Source organism: Cryptotermes secundus, unplaced genomic scaffold (assembly GCF_002891405.2).
Source record: "Cryptotermes secundus unplaced genomic scaffold, Csec_1.0 scaffold3020, whole genome shotgun sequence".
NCBI classification, from domain to species: domain Eukaryota; kingdom Metazoa; phylum Arthropoda; class Insecta; order Blattodea; family Kalotermitidae; genus Cryptotermes; species Cryptotermes secundus.
The window spans coordinates 169,805-182,917 of NW_019738005.1; the positions used below are offsets into that span (position 1 = coordinate 169,805).

The 13,113-nt window shown below is 41.5% G+C and overlaps 1 protein-coding gene across 1 annotated transcript in view; it reads right to left on the reverse strand.

The window, feature by feature from the left end:
• Positions 1-524: 524 nt before the first annotated feature.
• Positions 525-13,113, reverse strand: part of LOC111870674 (protein lethal(3)malignant blood neoplasm 1) — a 39,268-nt gene continuing 26,679 nt past the window's right edge. The window contains exons 2-4 of the mRNA XM_023863141.2: positions 9,557-9,686; positions 5,480-5,611; positions 525-2,565 (exon numbers count right to left, since the gene is read on the reverse strand). Coding sequence (XP_023718909.2) covers positions 1,160-2,565; positions 5,480-5,611; positions 9,557-9,686 — 1,668 coding nt within the window. The 3' untranslated portion in view covers positions 525-1,159. The remainder of the gene's footprint in view (positions 2,566-5,479; positions 5,612-9,556; positions 9,687-13,113) is intronic.

Genomic DNA, 13,113 nt, shown 5'->3' on the forward strand with positions numbered 1-13,113 from the left:
AGTTGTACGGGAGCCTGTGAAGAGAACACTCGGTCGGTGCAGTCGAAGAATCCTAACTCTTAGAAGCCGTTACCGGGGAACGACTGGTGAAGATAGAAGACTGAAAAGAATTAGCGTGTGCTGTAGGGATTTGTAAAGTGGGGAAATCAGCGATGGCGCTATAATTAAGTGTAGTTCACGAGTCGTATGTTTAAGTAGTCAGTCAATACATCTAATCCAAAACCCCGTCTATAGTCACACATACACGTGAGAGTATAAAATGCAGGATTATGTTATCTGTGAACAAAATAATGTGGTATATATTGTTCATGGAACAAAAAATGTGGATCACTTATCCTGGAAGCGACAGCAGTTATGTGACCATATGTCACTCTCCCGTCATTTACCTTGAGGTACTGGAGAAGAGCATGAAATTTACAAGCAAGTATTACCGATCTCGGAGCCAAGATTTCAACTTGGGACTTCCATTCAATAAATGTTCTATAATCAAATTACGATCAGCATAGCCTGATGCATAGGTACATTTCAAGCCAAAGTACAGTGGAACTCGGTGTTATCCCATCATAACTATCAAAACCTTTCCTCTGAGACAATTATGTCTTTCCCGTGCTCTTTCCGTAAATGACTACAGTTCCATATATTAACGTAATAATTTATGTAAAGGTTTTTTCTTCATTAGGCTTGAAGTTAACGTTAAGTGAGCATCAATTTAAACTGAAACATTATTCGAGCTGGGTGTGTATGGTTTTAAGTAGCTTGTGCTATGTTGTCCGTTTGTACTTGATAGCAGAGATCTTAGGGGCTCTTAGTAAGCGTGGTGTAAGGTTGGTTTCAGTTTTATTGACAGCGGCAAATGATGTACTTGTAGGACCACATTTTTAGAAGGTTATAAATTATTGTGCTCTCAGTAATGTACTTCAATTAGCAGATGGTCGTCTTAACCAATAAATTTCCTATCAAATTTCATGTGCTGTGGTATTTTTGAGATTTTATTTGTTTGAGTGAATGTATCTCAGTTTTGTGAAATGTCTGCTTGTGTCGTTTATATTGGCTTCTAACATTAGGCTTAATGACCTCAGAGGATACCATCTTTGTCGGAATGTACACGCACAACTGAAAGAGGATTTCGTCTGTGGATAGGCTCTACTCTCCTACTCTCTCATCTCCTATTGAACCATTCAAAGGCATATCCCTTTAGGCCGTAATTCTTCTCGGTGTCTTCTTTGGGTGTATCAGGCGAGTCCAGTCCGAGAGGTATAAATGTAATATTTGGTTGGTACCCAAACTCATTGGCGACATATTTAACCTGTGCACTAATTCCATTTCTTCCATTTACAAAGTACCCTCCAACTTTATCTCCGTTCCTGTAGCCTTCTTCGTTGTGGCCGTGGAAACCCGCGGTATAGTTGAATCTGTAGAGTAACTTCATTACGTCAGTTTCTGTGATGCCGTGTGGAAGACCAGGTCTCTCGACTCCCAGTGGAACTACACTTACATCAGGAGGCTTTCCACCAATATTACTTCCTGGAGGAGAAACTTGTCCAGCGACATTGTCTGCAGATGGAGGTTGTGTGCCTGCTATGGGAAGTTGTGAGCCTCCAATTGGAGGACTTATTCCTCCACTAGTACCAACAGGAGGACGAGAAGTACCATTGATACTACCCACAACGTGTCCTTCAGGCCGTGCAGGCGAAAATGGTCCAACAGTTGAACCAGCAGGTGGACGAGGAGTGCTAAAAATACCACTCGTAACGTGTTCTTCAGGTCGTGCAGGTGAAGATGGTCCAACAAATGAACCAGCAGGTGGCCGGGGTGTGCTGAAGATACCACTAGTAACGTGCTCTTCAGGTCGCTCAGGCGAAGACGACCCAACAAATGAACCAGCAGGAGGCCGGGGTGTGCTGAAGATACCACTAGTAACGTGCTCTTCAGGTCGCGCAGGCGAAGACGACCCAACAAATGAACCAGCAGGTGGCCGGTGTGTGCTGAAGATACCACTCGTAACGTGTTCTTCAGGTCGCGCAGGCGAAGACGACCCAACAAATGAACCAGCAGGAGGCCGGGGTGTGCTGAAGATACCACCTACCTGAGGCTTGGCACCGCTAGGTGGAGGAGACATACCCGTAAAATAACTAGGAGCTTTTGATGTGCCGAAGGTGCCACCGGCTGGGGGGTGAACATTTCCAGGTGGAGAAACCTGCCCTCCTAACGTGCCAACTGGAGGACCTAATGTGCCGGAAGTTTCACCTGCCGGTGGATTTGATCCTGATTGACCTGGCACAGGTGATAACGGCTTCATCGTGATCGGTACAGGGACTTTACAAGAGCCACACCCATCGTTGACTTGAATCTTGGGCGTAGTTGAAAATGTCGTAGAACTGCTGAATGCTGCAGGTCCACTTGTAGCTTTGGGTGTGCTGCTGAATGCTGCAGGTCCAGGTGCGGGTTTGGGTGTGTTGATCAGCAATCCAGGTCCTCCTGCTGGCTGTGTTGTTGGCTTTGGAATGGGTGGTGCTGTGAATGACACTGCTTTAGGAGTAGTGGATATCTGTGCACTTCCGGGAGCTGTGGGAACAGACACAGAGCTTCAGTTCTATTGTATTAACTGCAGTTCAAGACAGTAAGTTTAAGCTACATAAAATCCGCGACACTGTAGATGGAAGGGCAAGATTTAAATATAGTTTATGTCCACTGAGATGACATTAACATTAATGACGTTAAGTCTGGCACCTTGAAGTTAGGTCATATAGTAGATCTTTGTGTAAAGGACAAAATAACACTTTATTTATAACCGCGAATACTGTACATGTTTGCTTGCGTTCTCAGGGGACGTTGATCTTGAGGGTACGTTAGAATGGCGCAGTAGCAGCATTACTGGTATTTTCAGTCCCCATTCAACGGCGTGTTTTTGAGCAATGGTTACCTAAACTCTTTCAATGCGAAGTGTAGGGACGAAAGAATGAGTACGGGAGAATAAAAAGGGTTGGGGAAACGAGGAAGGTGCAAAAGGTGGGACGAAACGGAAAACGTAAAGGAAGAGAAGGAATGGGGGTTGATGATAGGGGGAAAAAAATATTCGTCTGTAGAACCTGAACCTGCGTGCGTCCTGGATAATCATGACCAGAAACTTGATTGAAATTCTTTCTTCCGATTTTCCACCCATCCAGGAACATTCGGAGATAGGGGCGTGAAATTCGCCAAGGTTCGGCTCCTTCATTCCACTCTCCTCTCAGATTACCACGACAATATTATTTTTCGATGCTTCATTACATTTGTACTTGATACAGTGTGCGTAAGAACTCCGTGGACATAAATATCAGTGTTTTCATGTATATATGGAGACCTGTCTGAGACTTATCTGCGTGAGCATTAAAAGGTCGCCGCCGCTGAATGCTGGCGATCTCACCTTTGTGTTGACACTTAAAACTTAATTTTCTATTTGAACTGTATGAGATCTGTAAACACTAACTGTTTTTTTTTTCTTTGGCACTACAGCCCCAGTGGGCCTAGGCCTACCTCCATGGACTTCTCCGTTCACGTAAACACTAATTAATGAACATATTTCCCGTTGAATCTCCAATGGACATTATACTGCTTCTTAATAAAATATATCCGAGGATATTCATAACTTGCATTCTTCGCCAAATATAATTGGAATGACGAAGTCAAGGAGAATGGGATTGACATGACATGTAGCACGCATGGGGAGAACATGAATGCGTACAGGGTTTTGACTGGAAAGCCAGAAGGAAAAAGACCACTATGGAGACTTAGGAGTCGGTGGAAGAAAACAATTAAAATGCATCACAAAGAAATATGATGGGGTGGTATGGACTGAGTTCATCTGGCTCAGGATAGAAAAACATTGAGGGCTCTTTTGAATGCGGTAACGAACCTTCAGGTTCCGTAAAGTTTTGCAAAATTCTTGAGTAGCTGAGCGACTGTTGGCTTCTCAAGGTTTCATCGCCATTGAATTAGTTAATAAAATATATTTGTTTTTAATTTATTAGAGAAAACAGGATCAGCCAAGAGACGTTTGCTAATGAAAATGGAGTATTTTCTGTATTAAACTGATAGCGCGGGAATATTCAGTTAAGAGTGAGGTAGGAACATTCCCTGAACATATGAAATCAATGCAGATGTGACTAGAATTTTAATAAGGTGAAGATTTTATCCTAAGACGTTTTTCCTACAAATCTCTGCCAAAAGCCAATTTGGCAGAGATATGTTGTTTATTGTTGTTTATTTTTCGTCCATGATTGTGTTCCATACGTCACTAAAGGTGCTGTAATAGAGGCATATATATATATATGCCTCTATTACAGCACCTTTAGTGACGTATGGAACACAATCATGGACGAAAAATAAACAACAATAAACAACATATCTCTGCCAAATTGGCTTTTGGCAGAGAAAACCTAGGAGCAATAACAGTGCGAATATGTCAAAATTGTTGAACTATGCATACTTTTCCTAACTTATTAATAAAATGACTCAGATCTTTAGTCCGAAGGTCATCACATTTCCTCTATATCTGCATATGCTACCATAATTATATGAAAGAAGGGATAACACTCAAATTACGGAACTACAGAGTATCCATGTCACTACAAAAGTTCGGAAATGAGGATTCCAGTCGCATTCAAAAGCTCCACCGTAACAGTTGCGCATCTCACTGCCAGGCATTGTTACCGTACGCACTGGCCGGAGGACGGAGCATATTTCTTGTCCTTGGGTATCGTCTAGGTCTAGAGCGTCCGCGGTAGGAACGGAGAAACTGACAGGCACGTTTTATTTTATGAAATGTATTGTCACGTGTTCGGGGTTTCGTGACTAATAATAACGGGTTCCGGATTGGATGATATGATTTATTGGCCATGTTATTACAGTCTCTCTTATTCACAATCAATTATAGCGTTATCACCGATCTACTCACTTCACAAATCACTAGGACATGGTTCATTCTCGTCCGTGTTTTCTGTTGTAATACTACTACTACTACTACTACTACTACTGCTGCTGCTGCTAGCTTTGGAATTCGACTCTCATGTATAGTCACGGCACGGACCACGCAACACAGTAAACACAGTCCCTTCATTGTTGTAGAGAACGCGTTGTCACGCAGTTGCCTAGCAAACAGTCTCGGCGCAGACCTACAGAAAACACCTGCCTACATCATCTCTTCTATTGTGTGACGTCACCGTGAACGCGTAAGCTGCACGCGCTCCGTAGCAACAGTTGTACGCGTCACGTATCGTGACATCTCATCCATTGTTGCGTGTGGGCATTACCTAGCAACGGCTGATGTTTACAGTTACCTCCCAGCCACAGGTCTATGCGCCACCTGAGGCTGCCATCTTATGACTTAAAAATTATCTCGGATACACATGAATGTTTAATTCACGTGGTAGTTTTTAAAATGCTCCGTTCCAGTGCTTCTATCGGTGCCGTGTAACGTGCCGTAGGAAACTGTACTTACGGAATCCGACTTTTATGTTTTTCATCTTCAGAATCTTGAAGTCCCCATTCTCGTCCGTAGCGTACACAGTCACGTGGTAGATTCCGTCGGCAGTGATAAATCCGAATTCTCCCATAATGATGCCGTTCTCATCTGGAAATAATAAAAAGCCGTTACAGCCTATGCTTTACCACTCAGATTCCCGTGTGTACTGAGCGTTACGAAATTAGGAAACGTCAACTTACAAGTGCACTCTTTTGCAGGCATGTATCCAGCACACCTCTATAAATCTTACGTTAACCAGTCGTTTTAGGTTTAACCCTCTGAAGTTAGAAGTTAATTCAATTAATATTGAAAGTCCAGTTCTAACCCCACAGAAAAACATTGCTCCTGCATTACAAAGACCAATCATTTAATTATATTTAGCGAAATTATCGCTATTTGCTGCGAGAATCATACGAAGCACATACATATTCTGTGGGGGGAAATGCACAGTTTTTTATTCAAATGGTACTTAGCACTATGCTCTACTGGCTTTCTTACTTATAAACTGTTTGTTTCATGAGCATTCTTCCCACTTACAAATTCCGCAGATCTTGAATGAGACAATGGCGCAGTTCTCTTTTACAGAATAATGAAAATGAGGATTCGAGCAGCACCCGAAAACCAGACAACAATATCTGAACATTGCTTTAATTAGCAGCAGTGGCTGGCATGCATGCTCTCAAGAACATGGAATAAATTTCATAACATTTTGAGCGTCCTCTATTAGGTCCACGGCTAAGAAACAGCAGACATAACAACAACATTTTATAGAGTAATCGTTTATATTAGACTTAAGGATGAACAAGGGCACGCTAGTACAGAGCATCCCAAAGATTGCCTTTGGAAGATACGCGTATGTCTCCTCGAACTACGGCACAGCAAACGCGTGGAATCGATAACGCGAAGGTAATATTTGAATAACCCTCTGTGGTTTGCAGTTAACTGGGTTTGTACTTGAATGAGAAAGACCAGATACTGTTGTTTCCTTGCGATATTCTTTTCCATGATGAAGACATAAAATAACTGAAGTCTCTTAAGAGACACGCAGGGTGTAGCCCTGTAAATATGCTTAGAGAGGTGGTGGATGTGTCTGTGGTCCGTAGTCGAAATCGAAGACATGAAAATGTTGATTTTTGTCTTTTCTTCCTCTACACTACATGTTTCGGCCTTAATTGGCCATCATCAGGCGTATTTTTCACTACGTAGCTGTCACACTGCACACAGTCCAAAATCTAAAACATCAGCCTGTCAATTTTGCTTTAAAATCTCACCAACACACGCTCGTCAATTTGATTTTAGAATTCCAGTTTAAAATTTAAAATTCAAAATTTAAAGTTTTAAATACCAGGGACACCTGCTCATGTCTACATGTGCTGCAGCGGCTATTTCTTGCTTTCAGCACCGTTCATGTATTATTCTGCGCAGGCTCCCTGTGTGCGTGTCGCTGCTCATCTTTAATACTTTTGTCGTATTTTTGTATTATTACATATAGAAGTGTATAGTGCAACAGGATGCTTAAATATAATATAGAAAATATTAATACTTTTCTTAATACGAAGGGATACATGGATGTAAGAACATTAAACAGACAGATGCAATTCACATGAAAACAACAGAGTAATTTTATTATGACATGGAAGAAATTATATTTTAGAAGAACACGACATGGATCCTGTCTAAGGACATTAGCGCAATAGAAACAAGGCCGATTAAATCGCATTAGAAAGATGAAAACCTTTAGACACCCAAAACAATATTTTGACTAACAAAAGACAAGGAGCGGGGCGATCTTTAAACGGATATAACCCTGAGGCTTCAACAAGTCATTTACTGGCCCAAGTTCATGACCAGAAAAGAAGAACAGATGATTAAGCTTTTGGGAAAAACATCAGCAGCTAAAGAGCGTAGTAACGTGTACAGAATATCTTGTACAAATTGTTTCCTTGAGTTTCTGCATACCTCATTTCCCTTAATATTCCTGTATTGTTGATGCAAATGCTTTTACTTGGCAACTATATCACAAATGTGTAATCTCACTGACTTTAATGCATAATGATGTCAAATGTACAAATTCATTGTACCGAAAGCGTGACTAAGGAAGCTGATAAAATTCGATTTGAGCAACTTATGATGTAAGTTTTATAAGGCCGAGGCCTTGCTGAGAATATAACAGTCGCTCAGCTAGTCAAGAAATGTCCCGCCTTTTATGAAACCCAACTGCTCATTACTGTGCTCACAATAGCCCTCACTGGTTTGTATCCTAAGCCATATGAATGTAGTTTGTTTTATAAAGACTATTTCTTTAAAATTCATTTAATGTTACCACCCATTTACAAACAGATCTTCAAAATGGTCTCTTCCAAATTTCGGCTCAAAATTTTTTATGCAGTTCTTATGTCACATGTGTTGTACCTCCTCCGCCTCCATTCTCCTTGCTAATATCCGACTAATATCATAAAAGTATTTTCAGAGGACTAGGCCTACAAATTATGAAGCTCCTGATATGAAATTTATACAGCATCTTGTCACTTCTTCCCTCTTGGGGCCAAATATTCTCTGTAGCACACTCTTTCCTAACAGGCTCAATATGTAGGTATGTTCATTAGTGTGGGACATCGAGTTTCACACCCGTGCAAAACAACACGTACAATTATAGATCTATATATTTAGCCCTTCAAAGTCCAGTGGTTGCTATATGTACTACATTCTGTCCACACAGTGCATTTGTGTGTTTCATATTTTTCTCACAATAAGAGGCCACTGTTTTCCCTGAACAACATTAATCGCCTGGTCTTTGTAGCGGAGACGTAATGTGTTTCCCGTGACACAGGAACTCAGTTTTGATATATTATTTAGAAGTAATCCACTCTTTAAAGGATTCAATAATTACCTGGTTAGACAGCAGACGGAAACACAAAAGATTCCAATTTAGCAGCGAGGATTTCCGGAATTTTGTTGTCTCCCAGTGGAACTATGTCAACTAGCAATTCTTTAGAATATTCACTGAGCATCACATCATGTCTTATGTTTCTGATTTCGTTGCTAAAATCCTTCTAGTTTTGATACATGACCTTCGCTCGGCTGACCAAACTATGAACTATCAGTCAACCCAGTGTGGATCTCTCCCATCTGGACCCTGTCATCACAGCAGAAGTCAAGAGACTACAGCGCCGTCAAGTGTAGTTGGAGTGGGTAACTCTTTGTTTCGTGTGTTGGCACCACAAGGAGTATTGCTTCTCTCCAGGCATGATTTCATTCAAGATACCTCTCTGGTGCAAGGCCTCATATGTGTGGAGCTTCATTAGTTGAATAATTTCTTAGCTCTCACAGATGGTTTGTGTTGTGCTTGGATTATGAACCCCTTCTGTAACTGGCATAGGTGTCTGGACCGGTCTGGACATAGGGCCTAGCTATATTTATTGGACTCAACTGAGTAGGTTTTACTTGAGGACGGGGATAGAATCCAGTCTCCGAAACGTCGTGTTTTGTAAAAAAAAAAACAGGGCGGTTTTTTAAAAATAGACAAGACGCTGGATTATGTCCAAAAGCATAATACTTGTAGCAATATGCCACCGACACAAATTTTTAGATCTTAAGTTATTATGTATTACATATCTTTATATTATTATTTTCTTGGAATTCTGGGTACAAAACATATTTCCTGGGTTTTCTGTGTGTGACTCCAGACATATTCGCTAGAAATACAGACCAATACAAAGCCAAATTGAATTCCCTAGTATACTTCCAGTGCAACCCCCCCCCCCCCCCCCCANCATTTGAATCCTTTAAGCGGCTCCATAGATGAAACTGGAGACGACCAGAATGACAATGCGTGCTGATTAACGGAAGAGAATGAGCTCTGGCATTCCGTATTGATAATGCATCCCTTTACCAAACTATACGATGTCTCGTGCTGGAAGACATAATGTCAATAATGCGCGTTTCGTAGCGAGTTAAATGCAGGACGGGAATATAGTTCATACGTTTGCAGATGTGTCCAGATGTTAAAACATTCGGAACGCGGATGCAAGGGAATTGCACCAAGTTACTTACCTTTCTTTTCGTGGCGGTGCTGGTAACCTTCGATGTTGAACCCAAACTCGTAAGGTCGCTCCTCGTCCGTGAAGCCGTCTTTCCCTTTCTGACCGTGCACAGCCATCACACTGATCATGAACAGGATAACCTGAAGCATGAAAGTGGCCGTACTGCAATAACAATCTGTGGGCACTGCAGTTCACAGTGAAGCTTGGAAGGCTTGGACTCTGTTTTATAGTTACTGAATCATATAGACAGTCGGTAGGACTCATTGGGCTGGGAGAATTCCACCGCAAGGCCGCTACATAATCAGGAAAACACAAACACATAATAAACGCAGACAAACATCCATGCCTCGAGTGGGTTTCGAATGCACGACCGCAGTGTTGAGCAAGCGAAGACAGAGATCGGCTATTGGATTGTTACTACGGCTAATTTTCTTCACGGCAGAACCGCCTTTTATCGTATTTATGTGTTGCAGGTTGACCCGACTTGGAGCAGTGTCCGGATATCGGTGTAAGGGTCGCGGAGGCTGGCGGCACACATGTCCATGGGGCGGAAACATGGACTTCCGACCGTCACTGACGGAAACGTTCCGTCATTTTATCTGTTCGGATGTAATCGAATTGAAAATCGACGAACTTCATGTTGAAAATAAGAGGAGGATTTCGTGTATCGTTCTACTTAAATTTATGGTTGCCGAGGATTTGAGCCTTAAAACAAAACACGCATGGCGCTAACTGGAAAGCCTAAGGAGATGATATTTCTTGGCAATTCTAAACGTAGATGGGAGGATAATATTAAAATTGACCATAAATTGGGTAGCTCAGGAGGTATAGCTAAAAAGCTACAAGCTGGACAAAAGAGGAGTCAGAGCTCGATTTGCGGCAGGAGCAAGATATATTTCTCTTCGTCATAACGTATAGACTGGCTCTAGGGCTCACCTAACCCCCTAAACAACGGTTACCGGTGGCTATTTCCCCGGAATAAATGGCCGGAGCAGCTGACCAGTGACCTCCATCTAACGCCGAGACCAAGGATCATGGAAATATATTTCCACTCCCCCACGCAACTCAATGGCGTGATGTTTATTTAAGAACACGGCTAAATTTACCTTTACTATAAAGTAATGTCCCACTCAAGGCATGGATGTCTTTCTGTGCATTTATTCTGTTTATACTGTCCTGTTTGAAGGTAGCGGCCTTCGACGGGCTCATCATTAGTCAAAGGAGTCCTACCGTCTGTGTAAAAAAATATTACGAAACTGAAGAAGAGTCCATGGCCCAAAAAAGGGCTGTAGAGTTATCGGTGAATGACTGAACAAAGTAATGTGGTGGTACGATGCACCCGGGTTCATTTTACCCAGGACAGGAAAGAGTGGCAGGCTCTTGTGGGCACGGAAATTAAATGTGGGTTGCAAGAAAGACATGAAATTTCTTGACCATCTGAGGGTTATTATCTCCTCGACACGGCTTCTGCTCCGTTTAACCTGTGAGTTAGTTTCGCCTGAATCAGTCTAATAAAGTATTTTTTTCCATTTTATTGGAAAATGACAAGTCACAAATTCTCACCGATCAATATAGGCGGGTAACAACAAAGTTACCTCTCTTCGTAAAGATCGTGTTCATACGTTTAGGTCCCATGCTTCCCACGCGGAAATTGAAAGCAAATGTAACAACTGAAGAAGCATGAAGTTTCTGTTTTAAAACACTGCCATGGGCTTAGGTATTCAGCACGGCACAGAAATTTCAGGAACAACAAAAGACATAACCGAAATAGAAAATTGGTGACTTTCAAAAAGCAGTACAAAAGTGGTACTGAATTCTGTAATAGCATTACTGAAATGAAGACTGGTCATCATGAGAAAACTGAAAAATAATTATTTATGCCATAAGCAGGCAAGTATATTAAGTACAAAATGAGTGATAATTCCATTGGTTCATTTCAAATTGCAATCGAATCAGATACGAAGTGGATGAATATATAGTTAGGACACCAAAAAAATTTACTTCTCTATACACAAAGGGGGACTCAGTTACAGGCTCCTCAGCGTGCCTTCTTACTGCCCGATAAGGCAGTAAGAAAAGGCCAGGTAAGAAACAGTACTGAGCAAAGTTAGCAAACAAATGAAACATAAAATAATAAGTATAGCTTTCACAGACGGGAAATATTTGTGTATGATACTGAACGAAGAAGAAGACAAATCAATGTACAATAACACAAAAATTGTAACGTGTACATCTATTTCTAGGGCACGGGGTAGCGTAGTTGGTTGAGGCACTATGCTACAAGCCGGAAGGTCCGGATTCAGGTCCCGATGAGGTTATTGGATTTTTTTTTTCCAATTGACCTAATCCTTCCAGCCGCGCTATGGCCCTGGGGTCGACTCAGCCTCTAACAGAAATGAGTACCAGGAATTAATTAAAAAATTTTCCTGTGGAGTAAAGTGCGGCCGGCGCGTAAGGCTGACAACCTTACCGCCATCTTTGAGCCGATTGTCTAGATCAGGCATGTCAAACTCAACTTGTACAGAGGGCCACCTCAGCTCTATAAATAATAGTCCAGGGCCGCACTTCAAAATGGAAATATACATTAGATTTTGATACAAGGAAATTTAATTCTATTTATTATTTAGGAATAATTTCAATATTTACGCATGTATAGGCCGCGTGCGTGTATAGGCCGCAGCACAATCTTCAGACAGAAATTATAGAAAAAATAATTTTCTTGGAATATTATTTCAGGAGTAGAAATTATTCCGAAATTTGGCAACGTTTAATTTTTTTTAAATGAAGTGTGATTTCGAATATTTCGAATATAAGCCGCACCCCAGTTTTCCTCTTGAATTTTTGGCAAAAAATGTGCTGCCTATACATGCGTAAATACGGTAATTACGTAAAGTCACATATCTTACAATTTTAAAAAGGAAGAAAATGCCATTTTTGACAAGTATCAAACAGCTTTTCAATATGTAAAAAGAGAGATTACACAAGAAATTATGTTAGAAATAACAAAACATTGAATTTCCTACAGCCTGTTAATTTATGTCTGCGTGAGACTTCTTGTCTTCTGGTCTGTTGGATAACTGTCTCTACAAAAAATATTTCTACTAAATTTTAATATTGATTTTAATATCAATTAGCTCTAAACGTTGAGGGGCCCTATTTTGTGGCTATGGGGGCGGCATGCGGCCCGCGGGCCGCATGTTTGACACGGCTGCTCTAAATAGTGTGGGACCCTCAACGTCTCACAACCCTATGGGCCTTCACGGCCTGGTACAGGGATAGCTTTGTTGTTTTCTTTACATCTATTGCTAGGCAACTGTTGGCTAAATACATTATCGTGGCAACGAATACGCAGGCAACAATAGGAGAATTGTCATTTCTATGCAACAACAACGTAAACACACCTCTAATACAATAGACAACTTTCTATGTTACGGTGTTCCCAAAGTGTTTTCTGTGCGTGGCACGTGCCGAAAGTTTATAAGGGACAACGAATGTCCTTTGGAGTCAGCGGGGTCGAGTGCCTTCACCGTGGCCCCGCGAGTCGTGGAAGGCGGAGAAAGGGGGAAG